Below are 18,852 nucleotides of genomic sequence, written 5' to 3' on the forward strand. Positions count from 1 at the left end.
TCCCTCAGGGAGAGCGGCTTGCTTCTGCCGTGGTGGCAAATGACTCCTGTCAGCAGTGGAAAAAGCAAGTAAGCTTAGTATAAAAATACCGTTGACCTCTTGGCCCCTTGAGACGGTCCAGGACCCCGTCTGGGACCACACGTTACAACACCGCCAGTGTCTGTGTTAAACATTTACAACAGCACTTGGGACACCACAAATACCTCACACACACCTTCCCTACTGTCTCCCTGCTTTTGCCGACCTTGAACACATTTTCTAAGTAGCCGTCTCGCCTCTGGTGCTTTAGGTGGGGCCTCTATTGTGCAGGTTGCCTCCGAGAAGCACCTCAAATGCCTGCAGTTCCCTGCCATCCCTTTAGTACCACACTTCGCTCGCCCCTGGCCCCAAACTCCTGATCCTTTAGTGGAGCTGGTTCGCCAAGAACAGAAAAGAAAGGAAAAGGGATAACGAAATCATCACGTGACACACCAGCCTCTCAGCCCTTCCAGAAGCATCTGTACTCGAGTGGTTGCTATTATAATTGAAAGCCAGACCATTTAACGAACACCGAATAAGTCCAGCAAGTGTGGGAGTTGGGAACCAACAAGAGTGCTGTCCTGCATGGGAATCTGGCCTTGGGGTCATGGTCAGCGGAAGCACAAGGGACTGGTCTTGCACTTCACGAGACAGCTCTCTGGGGTCCCCGTTCGGCTGTCAGATTAGGAAAGTCGGCCCGGAGGGAAGGCTCGTTTGAAAAGCCCACCGAAGCGTCAGGTGGAGACTTCACGACCTCAGCTACCGAAGACTCTGGATCCTAGTTGACAGACTATCTTTTACCCAGGGTCCTAATCCTTTTCCAGCGCAGAGATAAGTATTTTGCGTTATAAAAAAAAGCCGGGGGGGAGGACACACATAGCTTGATGAGGGATTTGCAACTAGAACGTAAAGGTCACGGGTCACCTCGAAGAGGCCCTCTAATGAAGCGAAACCATCCCTCCAGGCTTTCCTGTTCGCAGGCCACATGGTTTCTCTGCCCCAGACCCACCGGGAACGCGCGAGGCCCACTTTGGAGCGGAGGGGTGGTCTGGCGGCTCCTCACGCGACCACGGACCCCTTCAGGCAAGCCTGTGTTGTCTGGAGTCCGGAATCAGTCCTCACGAAGCGTGTCAGAGTCTAGACTACGGATGCACGTGGACGCCGCACCCAGAAGCACACGACAGATCATAGTGGTGCCGATGCACAGCACACATTAGAGGGACGTCCACGCTAGCTTGTGTTGAGTAGTTTTTAAGCTTTCAAAACTCGATGGTCTATTCCAGAACTTCCTGAGACGGGTGCGTGCTTAGCCAAACCACCAGTGCAGCCAGAGAAAAGACGACCAGCACGTCAGGGCTGACGAGCACCCAGGTGCACAGAAGGCAAGTGAAAGGTCACCAGTCACAACGGTTCAGATTCCGGTTCTGACCAGTTGTGGGAGGCTCCCCCTGGTGGCACACAAGTGAACTCGATCCCAAGACTGGCCAGAAAAATGGAACCCAGAGAACCACACACACAAGTAAATGGCGCACAAGGCACAGAGGCTGCGGGGACCCGGGAGGCCGACGGCTGGGCGTCTGACCTGCTCTACCGCTCGCCGGCCATGAGGTGCCGGCAGAGGATCGGGCCTCGCCTGGAAGCTGTGGGAAAAGAAAGGTCTCCGTCCAGGGTGGTGGGAGAAGCGGGACGGTCGACGTCTTGGAACAAGGCCCGGTCACGCCCATCATGGTTACTTTAGGAAGGAGAATGAAGGGACAGCAGCCCACCCACGTATGGTAACCTGGGGACCCTTCCTCGCACCCGGCCCACTGCTCGTGTTCCACGCCCCGCTCTGAACCTGCGCTGCTTTTGTCCCGCTGGGGAAGCCCCGGCCGTGCTCTAACGGCCCCTCCGGGTTTCTGCAAGGGGAGCAGGGGTCCGGCCGTTTGGGGAGGGTCAGGACAGGGGCAACCAAACACCCAGGGGACATGAGGCTGGAACCCACGCTGGCCTTGTGCTCCAGTCCCACACTCGCTACGTGGCTGGCAGCTCAAAGCACTTAGGACCCCCCCCCCCCACCCCCCCGATCTCACGCTTTCCCACACTCCTCAGGATGGGTCTCCACGATCAAAGGACCCGTCTACTTAGAGACACGCGGCATTTAAATACGTTTCATAGGACCAAGCCCGGTCTTCTTTCAAAGCTTGAGACCAAACTCCATGTTTAAGCTGTTACAAGTATCTACAAATTAAAAAAAAAAAAAAGATCTACTCAACCCCCTTCATTAGGGCAGCATTGGGTCGGTACAGCCAGTTTCTTAACTCGAAGAGAAGACAGCCGTTGTTTAAAGAGACCGCTTTAATAGAACAGATACAAAAGCCTGCGAGACCGCATTCCCATAACTGAACTTTCAACAGGAGAACCATGGTAACTAAACAGCTGTTTCTATTACAGCATCTACAGTGTCTGAAAAAAGACACAGTAATAAATAACTGTAGATGCATCACAAGACATCCATTTATTTAATCACAACAGGGAACCTTACTACTACATTTACTCTCAATTTTTTCTTTATTCTTCGGATTCCCCAGGCTTACGGATGTCATCGATCTTCAAAATCATTCTAACCATCTGTGTGGCAAGAGAGATCTGTTGCTTTTTGCCGATCAGAGTTTCTATGACATGCTGTTGCTTCATATCTGGAAAACACAAATAAATGAATTATCCTAAAACATATGTATTTGATATTAGTAACTTGCTCTCATTTTTACAAAGACACTGAAACTTAAAAAAATATAAATCTGGGGACGACTGGGTGAGTCAGTTAAGTGTCTCTTGATTTCCACAGTCATGATCTCGAGGTTTGTGAATTCGAGCCTCGTGTCGGGTTCTGCACTGACAGCGTAGAGCCTGCTTGGGATTCTGTCTCTGCCCCTCCCCTGCTTGCGTGTATGCTCCTTCTAAAAAAAAAAAAAATTCAAAAAAAAAATTTCTAAAACAAAACCCAAATCCAGAAGAAACCACTCATCCAGCTACATTTTCAGAGGGGTAGTAAGATTCCATTATTCCAGAGGACAGTCTGGAATTTGAACCTGGGTCCCAGAAAGCTGGGGGTGAAGGGGACCTCTCTTCAATGACAAGCCAAAGTGCTAGGTGACTGGCTAAAACCTTTCAGCGACATTTCATTCCACAAAATATTCACTCACATAATTTAGAAAGCCCAATGTAAGTGAAAAAATCAGACTGTATATGAAACAAAATAATTCCAAGAAAGATGCAAACAAATTTCAGCAGAACCAGGCATTCAAGTTAAAGAAAATGTGCATATCTGTCTGACAAAGAGTTGCTGCCGTTATTAAACTCTGCTGGCTGTGAACATGAAAACCAGGACATAGCTGCTGTTCTACATAAAAGCACAGATCATCTGATTCCGTGGGCTGGGAGTGGCTGCAAAAGTCAGACCTGGGGGTGCCTGGGGGGGCTCAGTTGGTTAAGCATCTGAACTCAGCTCAGGTCCTGATCTCGTGGTTCGAACTCGAACTCCGTATCGGGCTCTGTACTGACAGCTCAGAGCCTGGAGCCTCCTTCAGATTCCGTGGCTCCCTCTCTGTCTGCCCCTTTCCCGCTTGCGTGCTCTCTCTCAAAAACAAACATTAAAAAAAAAAAAAAAAAAAAAAAAAAAAATGTGGGCCTGGCCCCATTAGTGAGAAATCACTGGCACCACCATTCCAACAAGCTGAAGTGAAATCACCCTCTAAACCACACACATGGCTACGGTCCCAGTACGTCATATCTGAAAACACCCCTGAGTCCTGGACAAAAGCACAAAATAAGCAGACGGCACCAAGTCACCTGCCGGGCTGCTTCCCGTGACATCCAGAACCTACCTGACAGACATCGGTGTTAAAGAGCAAGAGAAGAAGGACTTTCTAAAACCAGAGACTGAAACGGAAGTCACCTTTGGTGTAAGCCAGCGTGCCACAGCTTACTGTTATTAAGGAGTGCCGCGTTACAGGACCAGCAGTCTGACCAAATCCTCAGGTAATCAAACCAAAACATTCTACAACTTAGGACCCGGATATCTGAAGTGCGGAAGTATCGAAGCTCACAGAAGGCACCGCACACCGTGCGGCCAGCAGGAGAGCACCAGTCTTGACCCAGACACGGCCCCACCGGGTTGCGACTGGCTCTCACCGTTTGTTCCCTTGTGCAAACAGTCAATCCCAAGAGCGGGGTTCGTCTCCTTCACTTGTCTGGCTCGGACTTCGGTCATAGTCTGGATGGGATTCATGCCACTGTTTTCGGCGAGGGCCATGGGGATGACCTCCAGGGCATCCGCGAATGCCCGCATGGCGTACTGCTCCAAGGTCGGGCACTGGAAGGGTACAGGTAAGCGTGCTTATTAGCAAAAAACAAGACAAAAACCAGCCAATTTGGAAAGGTAAATTAAATCGCATACTTTGAAAACCTAACTCATGAAGAATTCTAATAGGCTGTCTTGATTACTGTTAAACTACCAGAATATTAAAATGTCACGACAGAGTAAGGACGAAGAAGACAGACACGTGAGAGGAGTCTGAAAACAAACTAGCTCTACTTTTAGTTATGACAGTCACGATATTCAATTTATTTGGAACTTCAAATGAGGACACTGAAGACTGGAGAACGGTTACTGTCAAGGCTGGAAAGGTTGAAAAGGCTGAGTAATGCTAGTTTTCGGGAGGCCGCGCCTCAGAACGAGGGAGAGGACCAGGCGCTGCTCACCCACGGCGACGACACTGTTTCCCCCAGTCTGTTCAGTCCCACTGCCTTACGCCTTAGGCCTGGAGGCCCCGCACGGGTTTTACCTGGTCCGCCTCCTGGCTGACGGCCAAAGCACACGCGATTTCGGCGGCACCTCCGCCATACACGACACGATTATCCCGGATGAGGTTCCGGATGACACACAGGGCATCGTGAAGGGATCGCTTTGCTTCCTCGATGATCTAGAGAAGACAGTTCCGCAGAAGTTAACATTAGCACAATCTAGTGTTTTAGAGTCAAATCCGCGGCGCCTGGTTGAACCTCTGTTTGCCAGGTACCGGCATCAAAGCCACCTTGCTTAGGAACAAATGGAGAGCACGCGCCAGAATGTTCATTACCAGGTGATTTCTGCCGTTCTCCCCCTTTTCTCTGCCACGTGGTTACGTGAACACCAGGCGGAGGCAGCCAGTGACTCATTTCGGGACACGTGGCCACGGGAAGTGGTCAGACGAGCCAAAACCGACCAAGAGACACCTGAGGCCCGTCTCACTGAGGCCGAGGCGGTACAGACCCGCTCTCGAGGGAGGGGGATTAGCAGCGTGGATGCACCTGGGCCCCTACTTCCACCCGAGCGACGCAAAAAAGGCCTGCGTAGCACGAACAGGTAGCACCGAATGTGGTCTTTGGTGATTTTACACCTCGGTGAGCCACGGTTTCTTTGAGAAAAATGATCGCTTTTTGAGAAATGGCACCCGTTATCTCAAACACGTTCTGGGCAAAACCAAGCCCTACACCAAGGGCAGAAAACAATGCAGGGCAAGTCACTAGGATTCTCACCATCTTATTTCCTCCTCTGATGAAAATGGTCACAGCCCTGGAGTTCTTACACTGCTCGATGACCAGCATCTTGTCCTTAGTTGTCCCGAAGGAGATCTCCTTCACGAGCCCGGCGAAGCCCAGCTTCTCAGGGGTCAGCTCTGAGAACCGCGGCACGATCCGCCCTCCTGTCGCGATGGCGATCAACTAGGCGGGGTGGGTCGGGGGAGGAAGGCGCTGGTGAGCACTGGGCTCTCACGATCAGACCGCAGAGGAGCCAAACTCCACCCAGGGCTACCTTGTGCCCGAACTGCAATCCACTCTAGCCTCAAATTTCAAGGTCAACCCAAGAAGGCCTATGAAATGAGTGGGTTTCTGAGGAGCCGGTGTCTCAGGGCGACGCCACCACCCTCCGTAGCACCGTGTCCTGACCGGATCGCACCCTGGCTGCGGTGAGGGCCGAACCTGCCCCGGGGCACGGACCACGTGTGGGACGGCGGTCGGCGTGTGGCTGACACACCAGTGGGTAAGCAGGTGTCCCTGCCTCAGAGCGCCAAGTGGGACGACACACGGAAAGCATTTCTAAATCCCACGGAACACCAGAAACTCGCAGCACTGTGGCTGAAATAGAGAAAGATCGCAGCACTCTCCTCTCTCCCCGCTGGCCCTCTGTCTGTGGAGCCTTGACACTGTGGTTGTTCACGGCAACTGCTCCCCAAGCAGGCCCCCAGCACGCACAGGCATCGAGCCTGAGCCCTGCGTTCGGAAGTCTCTTCCCACGAGCCGCCTACCTCTATTTCCGGTCCTCCTACCCAACGCACCGCAGGCAAGTTATTCTGAAGAAGTAAATGATTGGCTTCGTCGTCGAAGCCCCATTGGCAAATGGCTAGGTTAGCGCCGGTTTCTTTTATCTGCGGGGGAGAAAAATGCCCATCACGTTAGTAAGTATTCCTTGTGCTCGGGGAAAAAGATGAGGCGCACAGAGGGGCGTGCAAGGTGGGAGCGTTAAAATAAAGCAGAGAAAAGAGAAGGAAGGAAGCACAGAAGTGTCTACCTTCTGTCAGGCCCAAATCCCAAATAATGAGCAAGTGTCAAAGGGAATCACTTCAGTTCTTGATATGCTTTAAGAATCAGTACTTCAGGGGCACCTGGGCGCTCACTCAGTTAAGCATCAGACTCTATTTCGGCTCAGGTCATGATCTCACACTTCGTGAGTTCGAGTCCGGCTCTCTGCTTTTCCTTCTTCCGTGACCCTCTGTCCGTTAACAGCCGACTCGTTCCTGCACATTCCTCGCTTCTGCCACGTTCTCCCTGGGGGCCAACCCTGGTTGTCCCCCGGAAACCAGCCTGCCTCAGCATTTGTCCTCACACGGCTCTTTCTCCTCCCTCGTGCCCTCACAAGTACCTACAACGTTCCTCTTTGGGCCATTCCTGTTCTTTAAAAACATGCAGCCCACCACCTTCCTGTCATCATCCCCGGCAACCTGCATATCCACCAACACACCTATCCGATTCCCTCGGCCTCTCAGGTCCTGCCACCTTGTCGTCCCGGGCACCCTGCCTGGCATTTCCACCGCAGCCTTATAGCCCAGGTGACGGGTCTTCAGCCCCTCCGACCTCTCAGCGTGCCAACCCTGCTCCTGCCTCAGGGCCTCTGCACACGCTGTCCGCCCCAGCTTACCCCAGCTGGGTAAGTGCCCCTCCCCCAGGCAGGTGGGTCTCTGCCTGAGGGCCCCGTCTTTAGCACGGCCCCTACCCACCACCCCCTTACTCTGGGCCGCAAGAGCAAGGGCTCTACTTTGGTCGCTGCTGTGTCTCAGGTCCCTATGACGGTGCCTGGTATGAGGTAGGCAGAGACACAGATCACGCAGGAGCAGACGAACCCAACTCCCCTGCTGAAGGGAGACATCCACGTAACTTGTTGCCTATCTGTCACGAGGAACGTTTCCACCGATACCCACGTCCACGTAGCCCTGTGTGCGGATGCTAGAAGCCCCCAAGGACAGAGGCCCAAAGAGGAACCAGTGTCAGGGTGTGCACGCTTATTAGCAGCCCGAGGAAGAGAGTTGAGCTGTTTATACCCTGAACATACGAGCGTGGCTTCGATGTGTCCAGGACAGTATCGTAAAATCAACAGCACAGCTCGAAGGTCACGGAGCCAATTCTCTGAGGCGCTCCAGACACGTGACCATTTTGTGAATCGGGTCTCTTCCCCCTGGAGCCTTTCTGTGCCACCTGATTTCTTCTCGCCGTGAATGCTGATTACTCTTCTAACTTAAAAGTGAAAAAAGGGGGCTCACACCGACACGGCATCTGCAGCCACGCGCTGAAGAATCAAGACGGTAAAGGTGAGGGCCACGTTACCACCTACAGACCTACCTCACGAAAAGCTAGGGGAAGACTTACTTGTTGAATCATCTCTTCAAACTTCTCCTTTTCGTATTTCTGAAGGGCTTTATAATCTTCCACAGAGGTCACGTCCAGCTTATGCTTGGTCTTTGGTTTTGGCGGTTCAAAAGGACACGTGAGGATCGCAATCTTGGCATTTTCCACTTGCTGTGGGGACAAAGAGGATCTTTCAATTCGGGGATCTAGGAGTGAAAAACAGCGTGAAGCCGTGCAGGACACGGACTCACTTTTGGCATCTGTGGGTGACTGAAATCCTTGTCCACGATCACGCCCTTGATAAGTTTCGTGTCCTCCAGCCTCCCGCCCACTTTGCCTTCCACTTTGATGAGCTCGAAGTCCACGTCTCTGCGCTGCATGTCTGCTACGGTGAGGACAGCGTTCACAGCGATCTCAGCCATCTGCCGGTGACAGCTGTTAACCCTGATGAAAACAAAGAGCAACCTTTCACTCCACTGCGGCCACAGCAGGACCCAGAACGTAACGTGGCAACTCAGATACGTCTTATAAAACGAAGGGCGCTCAGACTCTGTAGACGGCTATGCCACTAGAACCTGCACTTTCGACAGTCTGGGGCAGGGGTTCTCAAGCTGGGATCCACAGAACCCAGAGAGAGCCATAAACTGGGACGGGAGAAAGCGACATCTCGTGTAAATGGGGTGCAGCATTCAGTAAGAAGCCAGAGGACTCCACGTGGCTGCTTCCCTTGTAGGAATTTCCACCAACATCAGTTCCGGGCGGGGGCGGGGTGGGGTGGGGATCTTTTTTGAAAACTCTGAAACATCTGAATAAATTGCTCAATAAATTTACTTTTGGTTCTGGAAAAACTGCAAGGGAAATTTAATACTTGAAACAGTGCATGAAATCTCAACTCATCTTAGAGAAAAGATAACGGGGAAACTGTAAATGTTAGTATCCTAAGTGATTTATAACTTGCCTCACACTATGGCCGCTGTCAGTTGTTTTGAACATTTTCTGTAGTAAAGACCTATAGATACATGGATTTTACAAAGACTTACAAATATAACAAGATCAACTTAGCAATGATAAGACTCGTGCATTTCAACTAGGACACTTTCCTTTCGGGAAAACAATAGTGCGCCGTGACAGAGACCATCCCGGTGGCCCCCTTGCCTAGCTGGTCTCAGCACCCGTGTAAGAGGGCACCTGGCACCCAGCACATTCTAGCACAGCATGGCGGCAGAGGCTTTTCCCTAGGGGTGGAGAGGGCCACAATTTTGTTGCACTTCCCCTGACCTCTGAATCAAGGCCATGCCTTTTTGCTAAAACTACCACACAAATTAAAGTTTAAAATGTTTCTCACCCTGATCTTGATTTGAAAAACCAGTAATAAAGCTCCTCATACTAGAATTTTTATGCTACATCGTGCCAAGAGCCCACAGGTCTCCATTATTATTCAAATTAAGTGTGTCTTTTGGCCGAGGCTGCTTTGGGTCTCCAGAGGACAGGGACTGTGTCTCTGTGCCCTTAAGATGTGGCAACAGGCCTGGTAAATAGCAGGCATTATGCAAGCGTGGAAAACACCCCATGTAAGTCACTTTCACGACTGCCCCTTCTCACTAAATTAAGATTCTGGACCAGTAACTTGCTTGGTCAATAATGAAAAGTAGAGCCTCTCCTCCTGAATGGCTTCCTAGCAAAGAAATGGTAGAAGGTGTTCTGAAGGCTAACATTCCCCAAGTAGGACCATTTATTTCTGCTTGACTGCTAAATCAAAGCCCTGGATCTCTTACAAATACTGAGAGGATTTAATACCCAAGCCTGGAACTTCAGTTTCCAACTACAACACAAGATGCATGTGGCTACACCTGCATTAGAAACAAAGCAAAGCAAAATAATGACAAAAGCGGAAAGAAGTTCATCGAGTCCGCATGAAGCTCCGTGCGATCATTATAAAAGGAGGTTTTTAGCAATAAGCACACACGTTTTGCTTCCTCTAGAAGCGAAGAACTGTATTGTAAACGTACACTTTGGAGCCCAGCGTGGTTTTTGCTGTCTGGATCAGGGGCTCAGTGTCCTTCATGTCAACGAGGACGCTATCGCTGATCTTGTCCAGGTGCTCGATCGCAATGCGGGCGGCCTGTTCATAGCCGTCGGCGATCCTGATCGGGTGAATGCCGCGGTCCAGCAACTGCTCGGCTTCCTCCAGCAGGGCGCCGGCCAGGACTGCAGACAAGACAGCGCACAACCACGTCAGGCAAGCACTGACACTTACACCATCGATACCAATTAGATGCTACACCCTGGAAATGTGAAGGGTCCAAAATTAAGGCAAAAAGATCTGGGAGGCTGTTTTTTTAAAAGGGAGACTCTGGTTTTGCTTCTAGCAAAGATCTAACAGGTCACCCCTTATAAACGGATGTTCAGCTCTCAGTGATGGACAAAACGTAAGTGAAGAACGTAACCTGAGAACGTTTAAGGGCAAAAATCTGGTGTTTCCCGAGCCAAGGATTTCGTTTTAAGATTTTTTAAAGTAATCTCTACACCTAATGCGGACTTGAACTTACAACCCTGAGGTCAAGAACTGCATGTTCTACCAACTGAGCCGGCCAGGCGAGGGATTTCTAGTCAGTAAAATTTGTGCTGGTGATAAGAGAATTTACATATGATATGCTTATGGTTTATCCTCCCCACCACCTTCCTTCCTCCCGTTATTTAAGGGCCACAAAGATGATGATCTTTGTTTCAATACTGCTATACTCCAAGCACGTCCATAACAGTGCTTGGTTCCCAACAAACACTTGCTGAATAAATGAATTCAAACCTCATCTGCAGAAAAGGTAACGTTGAAGCTATTTCTCTTCCATCTTCCCCATCTCTAACTATATCAGAACTTCAGAGAAAACGTAAGAACATTCAAATGAATCGCTTACTGATTAACACTATTTTGCCACATTTGTTCTCTCTACAAACCCACACCTATTCCCTTCAACTATGGGAGAGGCGCAGAAATCATGACACGTCTCAGCTGTAAGCTAAGATACAAGGGCAATCTCCCTAGCGCTCTAACATACCTGTCACACTCAGGACACTTAACAGGGCACTACTCTGCGATGCACGATCCACAAATCCTCCCATGTATCCCAAACACCCCCCCCCAGTTTAAATAAAGAAAAAGCCCGCATCCGATCAAGTGTTCTGCGTTACAGTCGCGTGTCATTTCTCTTTGGATCCCCTGATCTAGAAGAGCCGCTTAACTCTCCCCTGAAGAACTGTCCTGTTGTTCCAGGACAAGGACTTCTGAAGAGTCTGGGCCGCTTGTATTTCGGCGTGTCCTTCAACTTGGATTTGCGCAACAGTCTTCTCATGATCTGATTCAGAGCAAACGCTCTTGGCAGGGGTGCGTGACTTTAAGGAATGCCTCTCAAACAAGTAAGGATAATGTGCTTTCTTACCAACCACTCCCGTGGTCCCATCTCCAATTTCATCATCCTGTGATTTGGACAGTTCAACCATCAGCTTGGCAATCTGGTGATCGACGTCCATCATGCTTAAAATGGTAGCACCGTCGTTAGTCACCGTCACATCGCCATCTTTGTCCACCATCATTTTATCAAGCCCTAGGAAGACAGCAACGTTTAGAATGACATTATGCAAAAAACAACAACAAAAAAACAAAAAAAGCCCCCCCAAAACAAAACCAAACAAAAATGCAATCTGCACCAAAAACCAAAAAAAAAGGCTAGACCTCTTGACCCAATGCCTATTTACAGAATTTATCAGAAAAATTCAGCATACGTAAGAGTATCTGTGTGCAGACATTTTTGCACTGGCGAGTACAAAACCACCTAAAGGGCTAAAACTAGAGAAATGGGGGTGAGGAGCATCACTAATGTATTAATTACAAAAATGACAGCCCTGATGTGGAAAATGCTAATAAAATGTTAAAAGAAGAAAAAAACCTCTGGCCTAAAATTGTACGTGCACTTACAAACGTGTTTAAAGCCTGAAATACACAAAACAAGTGTGTTAGTGCCGGAGGCCTAGGACGCCCCCTGCTCCACGTCCCAAATTTCTATAAAAGGGTTCCATCAACTCTCCACGATTTAGACATAACATGCATTAACACAGAATGGTAGTCTCTTACCATTTGGTCCAAGTGATGTTCTCATTGTGTTTGCTACAGCTTTTGCTGCCATGATATGAGACTAAATGAAAGACACAGAAAAGGTTCAAGTTACAAATAACTTTAATAATTCAGTGGTTTTCTTTAAAGTTTATTTTTATTTATTTTGAGAGAGAAAGAGAGTGAGCACAAGAGGGAGAGAGCAGAAGAGACAGCGAGAGCATCCCACGCTGGCACCCCCCGACATGGGGCTTGAACTCAGGAACCATGAGATCGTGACCTGAGCTGGAGTCAAGAGTCAGATGTTTAACCGACTGAGCCACCCAGCCAGGCCCCCCAATTTTTAATAGTTAGAAGCATACACTTGATGATTATAAAATCCAATCATACGGAACAGTTTCTGTTCTCCAGAAGCTTCTGCATTTAAGAGGCAACACCCAAGTCTAAACCTTGGCGTGATAACAACCACCAGCTTTAGTAGGTAATTCTTACGCAAAAGAACGAGAGCCTAGAGCTTTAACTCCCAGCACACCTATGAGGCAGGTGCTCTTATCTGCCCCACTTCACAGCAGGTGCGGTCTGACGGGACAGGGACAGGCCTTGCAAGACCGTCCTGCAATGCTAGCCTCGTGTGAAGAGTCCAGATGTACACGTACAGCCCCTTGAACCGGCATACTAGGCTTACTGCAGAAATACACCCAGAAATTGACCGCTGAGTCAATACACAACCCACAGGTGAAAAGTCACCCTTGCCATCTGCCAAGGGCATCGACAGCTAACTCAATGGAAACCTGCAAGCATCCTTTCCTGCTTGCACACACGATCAGCAGTGTGTTTTTTCTGCAGATGCGGTTTCCTTCGTTCCTAGTCTTGCTGTCACCAGCCTGGCTTGGCTCCACAGCACCCTACAGAAATCTGGGGTCTCTGATCTCACCTCCTGTCCTTTAGGTCCATCCGACGCCCAGCTAACTCACCCATTTTCCTCAACCGTGTCATCTGCCGGTCCCCAAACCTCCAATGACTCCCTAGTGCCTCAACATGGAGTCTGAAAGCTTCAGTTTTTCTTCAATGCCCCCCACAATCTGAGACCTAGTTCCCTTCCAGTGACGATGGCGGTCCACGTGTCCCCCCCACATATGCCCTCTGATCCTTGAAGCGCTAATGCACCGAAGGCCCTCCAGTCATCAAAACGCTGACCGACACGGAACGCGGTTCAAACGCCCATGATCCGCGGAGCCCTCCCTAGTCACTGCATCTGGCAGCTGAGACAAGACACAGAGTTCACGGATCGGTGACAACACTGGTAACCACGAAAATACACTTTGCCCGACCTGTCAGTGTAATGGACTTTTTAGAGGAAGGTAATCACAGGTAAGCCGCTCTCAACCAGGGAGGATTCTGTCCCTCAGGAGCCCCCTGGCAATGCCTGCAGACATCGCTGGTTCTAACAAATGGGGTGGGGGCCGATCACAGCACAAAGTGGGCACAGGCCCGTCGGCTGCTCCGCGTCCGACAGAGGACAGGCCCCCACAACAAAAAGAACGACCTGGCCCCGAATGCTAACCCTGCCGATGCTCCGAAGTCTGGCTTTGGAGTCAGCCAGGGTGGGCTTGAATCATGGCCCCGTTCTGGATCAGCTCTGCCACCTTACCCGCTCTGGGGCCACGCTTGCAGCTGGCACCCCAATACCTACCTCCGAGCGTGGGGATCGTGTGATGCAGAGTGCGAGTGCCCGTAAACTAGCTAGCCTGACAGCTCACGCACAACACGTAGCTGCTGTCGTGCTGTTATGCACGAGGTACCGGAGGGTGTGTTCTCTGCTGGTTCCTCGAAACGAACGATGAAGCGGCGTGTGTGACACGAGCGCTCGAGTATCCACCGCAGGTCGAGCACCGTGTGGCCCCTGCCTACGTTGCCCCGTCCGGTCCTCATCCCCAGCTCCACAGGGGCGTGCTGCCCCCGCCGAGAAAGGAGGTTCAGAGAGGCTGTGCAGCCTGTCCCAAGGCCAACAGCGAGGGAACTCTACGGTTTCTTCGTCTGTTTCAACAGGCTTGGGCTCACCTGGACTCCTGGCGGTTCAACGCCTCTGGTCTTTCTTAGCCCCTGTGGTCCACCAGACCCTACTTTCTGAAGCACGCTTCTTCTTCTACCTCAACCGTGGGCCTGCTCAAAACCCCCTCAAGGGCTCCCTCCTTCCAGGCATAACATCTTGACTGTGGGGCATTCGAGGGCTTCCTCCTTTGGGGCCCTACCGTTCACTGGGACTGGACTGTGCTCCTTCCAAACCGGATGGCTCTTCTGCCCTACAACGTGCCGCGCGTTCTGCCCAGCTTTCGGCTTTTGCTGTCCCTTCTCCCCCAGGTGCTAGCGCGCTCCCTCTCGCATTCAAAGCAGTGACGCCATCCCCCATCACAAGCCAGTCTCCACTAAACGTCTCTAGCACACCCTCCAACTTTTAGCTGCATCTGTAACTGGTGATTCCAGTCACACGCTGCCTTGTGTTACGGTCACTGGTGTCCACTTTCCACTCTGGCGGTGGTAAGTTTCTGCGTTAAAAGCACACGTTTTTAATTTTCACGACACCGCATCCAGTAACACGCCACGCATTACAAGAAATTACTCTATAAGCGACCAAGTCTTTTAAGGAGTGACCGGAAAACGAACGGCATCCTCATGGGCTATCGTTTCTCTCGCAGCCGGGTGACCTGAGAATGACCTCTGCCTTTCCCGATGGAAACACCGTAAGGAACGACCACAGGCTGGAGAAGCGATCGGAGACGCGGGCTCAGAGCCTAGGACTTGAACCCGCCCCACCCAACGCTGAAGGGCGCCAGCGGCTCCACCCCAACTCCCCAACCGGGATTAAAGGCTTCTACATCGGCCTCTCCCGAGCTAAAGGAGCGGGGTGCAGGGCCGAAGACGAGAGGGGATCCCCGACCTTTCCGGGGAGCACATGGCTGAACCGCTCCCATGCTTGCGCAGGCGCAGAGCCGCGGGCTTCGGCCGCCTCCCCTCATCCCACCGCCAGAGTCCGTCCCGTTACCTTGAGGGCCTCAAGTCCCATAAGGCGAGACTTGCGATCCTGATCCTTGATGATGAGGAAAGGGCGCCCATATTCATCGAAGGCGAGGGTCCCGACCGACGCCATGGTGCGGCAGCAGTGGCTACTTTCCCCAGACCGGCGGAGTCCGCTCCGGAACCGAGAGCACGCCTTCCGCTCGCGGGAGGGCGCCACAGCGCGCGCGTGCGCAGTCCGGGCGCGCGAGACTTATTTTTCACGCGAGACTAGTTTAACGCCACACCGTAGCTTCTGGAATCAGGGGCCTTAGGGAACGTCTATCGTCCAGGACCCTGTCGGGGAGAGGAAGCGCGAAGACGCGGACGGGAACTTAAAACCCTCCGGCCGAGAGCAGATCGAGCTCATCTGCTAAAGCTTCACGCTCGAGAGTTTCTGGGCAGGGGGCCCCAACGAGGAACTCGTTTCGTCACGCCGTTAGTTTCTCCCTCCGTGCCCCCCTCCCCGGCTCGGAGGAGATGGTAGAACCCACTTCCGGACTTCCACCCTCCCAGCCCCGCCTCCGGCCGCAGGAAATCTCGCGATGGAGGGAGGAGGCGGTGAGCCGGCGGGCGCGGCGGGCTGCCGGGGTGGCGGGGCCGGGCTTCACGTTGGGCTCCTGGCCGGGCGGGAGTGGGAGCCGCCGGCCGCAGCCCTGGCTCGGAGTCTGGCGTGCGGGGCGCGGCCCGCAGTGCGCGCGCTGGTACCCGCGTCTAGCTGCCCGGAGCTGTTCTGAGCGCCTTAGGGCGAGTGACTCCCGGCGTGTGCAGCGCGATCTTCTGAGTTGACCGGAGTGCCCCCGTGTGGGTGGGGATCCGCGTGGCCCCTTGCCAGCCGGGTCTCGGTGGGCAGTAGCCTCTTTGTGCCTCAGTTACCTTGCTTGCAAAAATAGCAATGGGAGCCGTACTGTCTGCCTTGCACGGCTCCTGAAAGGATTCGGGGGGAGCAGTGCCGGGCCCTTAGCGAGTTCCGTGTAAGTGTTCGTTGAAGAAATCCTCATTGTGCACATCGTCCAGTAACTTGGCCAACGTCAGTAAGAAGCAAGATGGTGTAGCGCTAAGGGTCCCACTCCAAAGCCCCGCTTTGTGCTGCCTTGGCGATCTTCCCTGGCCATTCTATCTCCCCAATTACTCTGTCCTCTAAATAGCTTCTGCCGCCTTTTCTTGAGAACACTGATCATGAGCTAATTCTTTACAGGCTTTGATTCGGCCACAAAAAAAAGTACAGGTGACCTTTGAATAACGTGGGCGTTCGGGGTGCTGGTGCTGTCTACACCTGTGCAGTCAGACCTGTGCAGTCAAAATCCACCTATAACTTTCGACTCCAGTCCAGCCCCCTCCCCTCCCCCGCCCAAATTTTACTAACAGCCCATTGGTCAGAAGTCAGCGTTTTTGTTTGTATGTTATATGCCGTGTTCTTATGATAAAATAACCTAGAGGCGAGGTGTTATTAAAATCATAAAAGAAAATGAATTTGCAGTACTCTATGAAAAAAAAAATCCACCTGTAAGTGGATTTGCGTAGCTCAAATCCGTGTTGTTGAAGGGTCAAGTGTACTGATGTTCGGATCTTGGAAACATTACGCTAAGTGAAGGAAGCCATTCCTAAAAGACCACATACTGTATGAGTCCACTTCTGTGAAAGTCCAGAATGGGAACCCTAGGGACAGAAAGTCAGTTAGAGGTTGCTTAGGGCTAAGGTGTGAAAGGAAAGGTGGGGGGTGATAGGTAAAGCTTAAGGGTAATGAGAATGTTTTTAAAATTGACTGTGGTGATGGTGACATCTATCTATGAATATACTGAAAACCTTAGGATCATATATGTTAAATGGGCACATTGTGTGGCATATGAGTTACATCTCAATAAAGCTGTTAAAAACTATGGATCTCTTCCCAAGCATAGTATTGAGACCGACAATAGTAGCCAACAGTTATCACTTACTGTCTCGTTGAGAGCACTAAGTGCTTTATCTGTCTTATTTTTTTTAAGTGTTCCAATAATCCTGTGAGGATAGTATTATTTCTGAATTTTACAAGCGAAGAATCTGAGCCTTGGCAAAAACTTATCTAATGTTTCACACTAGTTGAGTTCTGTGACTCCAGAACTTTATGACTCAAATCCTTTTAACCACTGTACTGTATAATTGGAATGCCCACAGGATAATTTTACAGAGGCATGGCAGATGGTGCTTTGACTTTTTAAAAGACAGGCAAATGCATGACTATTGCTATAGCATGTAAATTCCTCCCTACGATGCTGATAAGTATAACACAGTGTATTTAAAACCTTTGCTTTTCATCAAACACCGTCCCCACCTAAACTTTACCTTTTTTATCTTACCTCCAGCACCAGCAGCAGACTTTTGTTGTTCTTGTTTCTGAGTTGGTTTTCCACTGTGTAACCAGACTTAGAAGTCACTTTAGAAGTGCCTGGGTGGCTCAGTCAGTGGAGTGTCCCACTCTTGATTTTGGCTCAGGTCATGATCACACAGCAGTGGGACCGAGCCCTGGGTTGTGTTCCTCGCTAAGCTTGGAGCCTGTTTGAGATGCTCTCTCGCTCGCTCTCGCGCTCTCTCTCTCCCCCTCCCCCCTTCTGCTTGTGGGTATGTGGGCCCTGTCTCTAAAGTAAAAAACAAAACAAAGCTCACTTTAGGGGACCTCAGGTGTCCGGAACGAAGCTCTACTGTGCGTGAGATGTTGGTGATTGGTCGGTTGCCCTGGAGCCGTGACTCACTGCAGTGGGCCAGCTTTTCGTGTGTCCTGTGTTCACACTTGTACCTCACAAAGTTGTAACAGATCACCACATTTCATGAGTGTGGTAGGCAGACCCCCCAAATACGTCCATGTCCTAATCCCTGGAACCGGTGAATACGTTACATGAGAGAATCTGCAGATGGGTTGAAGTTAGGACTTTGAGATGGGGAGATTCTGCTGGCTTGTCTGGATGTGCCCACTGTCATCACAGGGTCCCTATAAAGAAAAGGGAGGGATGCCTGGGTGGCTCATTAGGTTGAGCGCCTGATTCTTGATTTCAGCTCAGGTGGTGGACTCATGGTTGTGAGTTCGAGCCCCGTCTTGGGCTCTGTGCTGACGGTGTGGAGCCTGCTTGGGATTCTTTCTCCCTTTCTCCCTGCCCCTCTCCTACCTAAGCTTGCTCTCTCAAAATAAACAAACAGATATAAAAATAAAGGGGGGAGGCAGGAGAGTTGGAAGGAGGTATCCTGATGGAAGCAGAGGTTGGGGTGACATGGGGCCACTGGCCCAGGAATGCAGGTGGCCTCTAGAAGCTGGAAAAGGCAAGCAAACCTATCCCACCATAGAGCCTCCAGAAGGAACCCAGTGCTTCCAACGCATTTCAGATAGCTGACCTCCAGACCTGTATGATAATGAGCATGTGTTGTTTTAACCCTCTAAGTTTGTGGTGGTTTCCTACTGCAGCCTTGGGAATGGAATCCCTTGGGCGCTTTGAATGGCTTACTGATTCCCGCAGCCATGAATAAGAATATCTTCGAATGACCAGAATCCGCTGTCCTCCCTCTTACTGTCTTCTGTTTCTTATGATTCCTGTGTTTCTGGCCTTGTCTTCTCTACTACACCGAGCTGCTTTAGGGCAGCCTTGCTCCCTGTAGGGTTCAGCATCTAGCCAACTGTGGATAAATAATAACGGCAACGGGCCCTGTTGTGCTGGGCAATGTTCTAAGTGGGTCCCCTAGTTTCATCCGCGCGGTGACTCTAATCCCCGTGAGTCAGA

General features: G+C 51.1%; 2 protein-coding genes across 9 annotated transcripts in view; one reads left to right on the forward strand and one right to left on the reverse strand.

Annotated features, from left to right (window-relative positions):
• Positions 1–2,337: 2,337 nt before the first annotated feature.
• On the reverse strand, positions 2,338–15,290 carry CCT5 (chaperonin containing TCP1 subunit 5). Its single transcript, XM_007091699.3, has 11 exons — positions 15,093–15,290; positions 12,071–12,131; positions 11,379–11,543; positions 9,951–10,149; positions 8,193–8,385; positions 7,963–8,112; positions 6,348–6,467; positions 5,578–5,763; positions 4,845–4,982; positions 4,192–4,372; positions 2,338–2,696 (listed from the first exon to the last, which is right to left on the reverse strand). Exons 1-11 carry the CDS (start codon positions 15,195–15,197, stop codon positions 2,569–2,571), a joined length of 1,626 nt encoding a protein of 541 aa, XP_007091761.1. The 5' UTR covers positions 15,198–15,290; the 3' UTR covers positions 2,338–2,568.
• A 75-nt stretch (positions 15,291–15,365) lies between these two features.
• ATPSCKMT (ATP synthase c subunit lysine N-methyltransferase) overlaps positions 15,366–18,852 on the forward strand; it is a 249,847-nt gene continuing 246,360 nt past the window's right edge. For all 8 annotated transcript variants that reach the window (XR_006221614.1, XR_006221612.1, XR_006221611.1 and 5 more), the window contains exon 1: positions 15,366–15,664. Coding sequence is in view for 2 of the 8 variants with exons in the window: in XM_042997650.1 (XP_042853584.1) it covers positions 15,584–15,664 (81 nt within the window). In the remaining 6 variants the exon portion in view is untranslated. The remainder of the gene's footprint in view (positions 15,665–18,852) is intronic.

The sequence above is a fragment of the Panthera tigris genome, chromosome A1 (assembly GCF_018350195.1).
Source record: "Panthera tigris isolate Pti1 chromosome A1, P.tigris_Pti1_mat1.1, whole genome shotgun sequence".
NCBI classification, from domain to species: domain Eukaryota; kingdom Metazoa; phylum Chordata; class Mammalia; order Carnivora; family Felidae; genus Panthera; species Panthera tigris.

Excerpts from the sequence above, each read along its gene's own strand:
- CCT5 (XM_007091699.3), bottom strand. The coding sequence starts at position 15,197 with ATGGCGTCGGTCGGGACCCTCGCCTTCGATGAATATGGGCGCCCTTTC. Across the intron at positions 10,150-11,378 it reads TGGGACCACGGGAGTGGTTG|TCCTGGCCGGCGCCCTGCTG; the intron begins GTAAGAAAGCAC and ends TCTTGTCTGCAG. Across the intron at positions 4,983-5,577 it reads TCAGAGGAGGAAATAAGATG|ATCATCGAGGAAGCAAAGCG; the intron begins GTGAGAATCCTA and ends TGTCTTCTCTAG.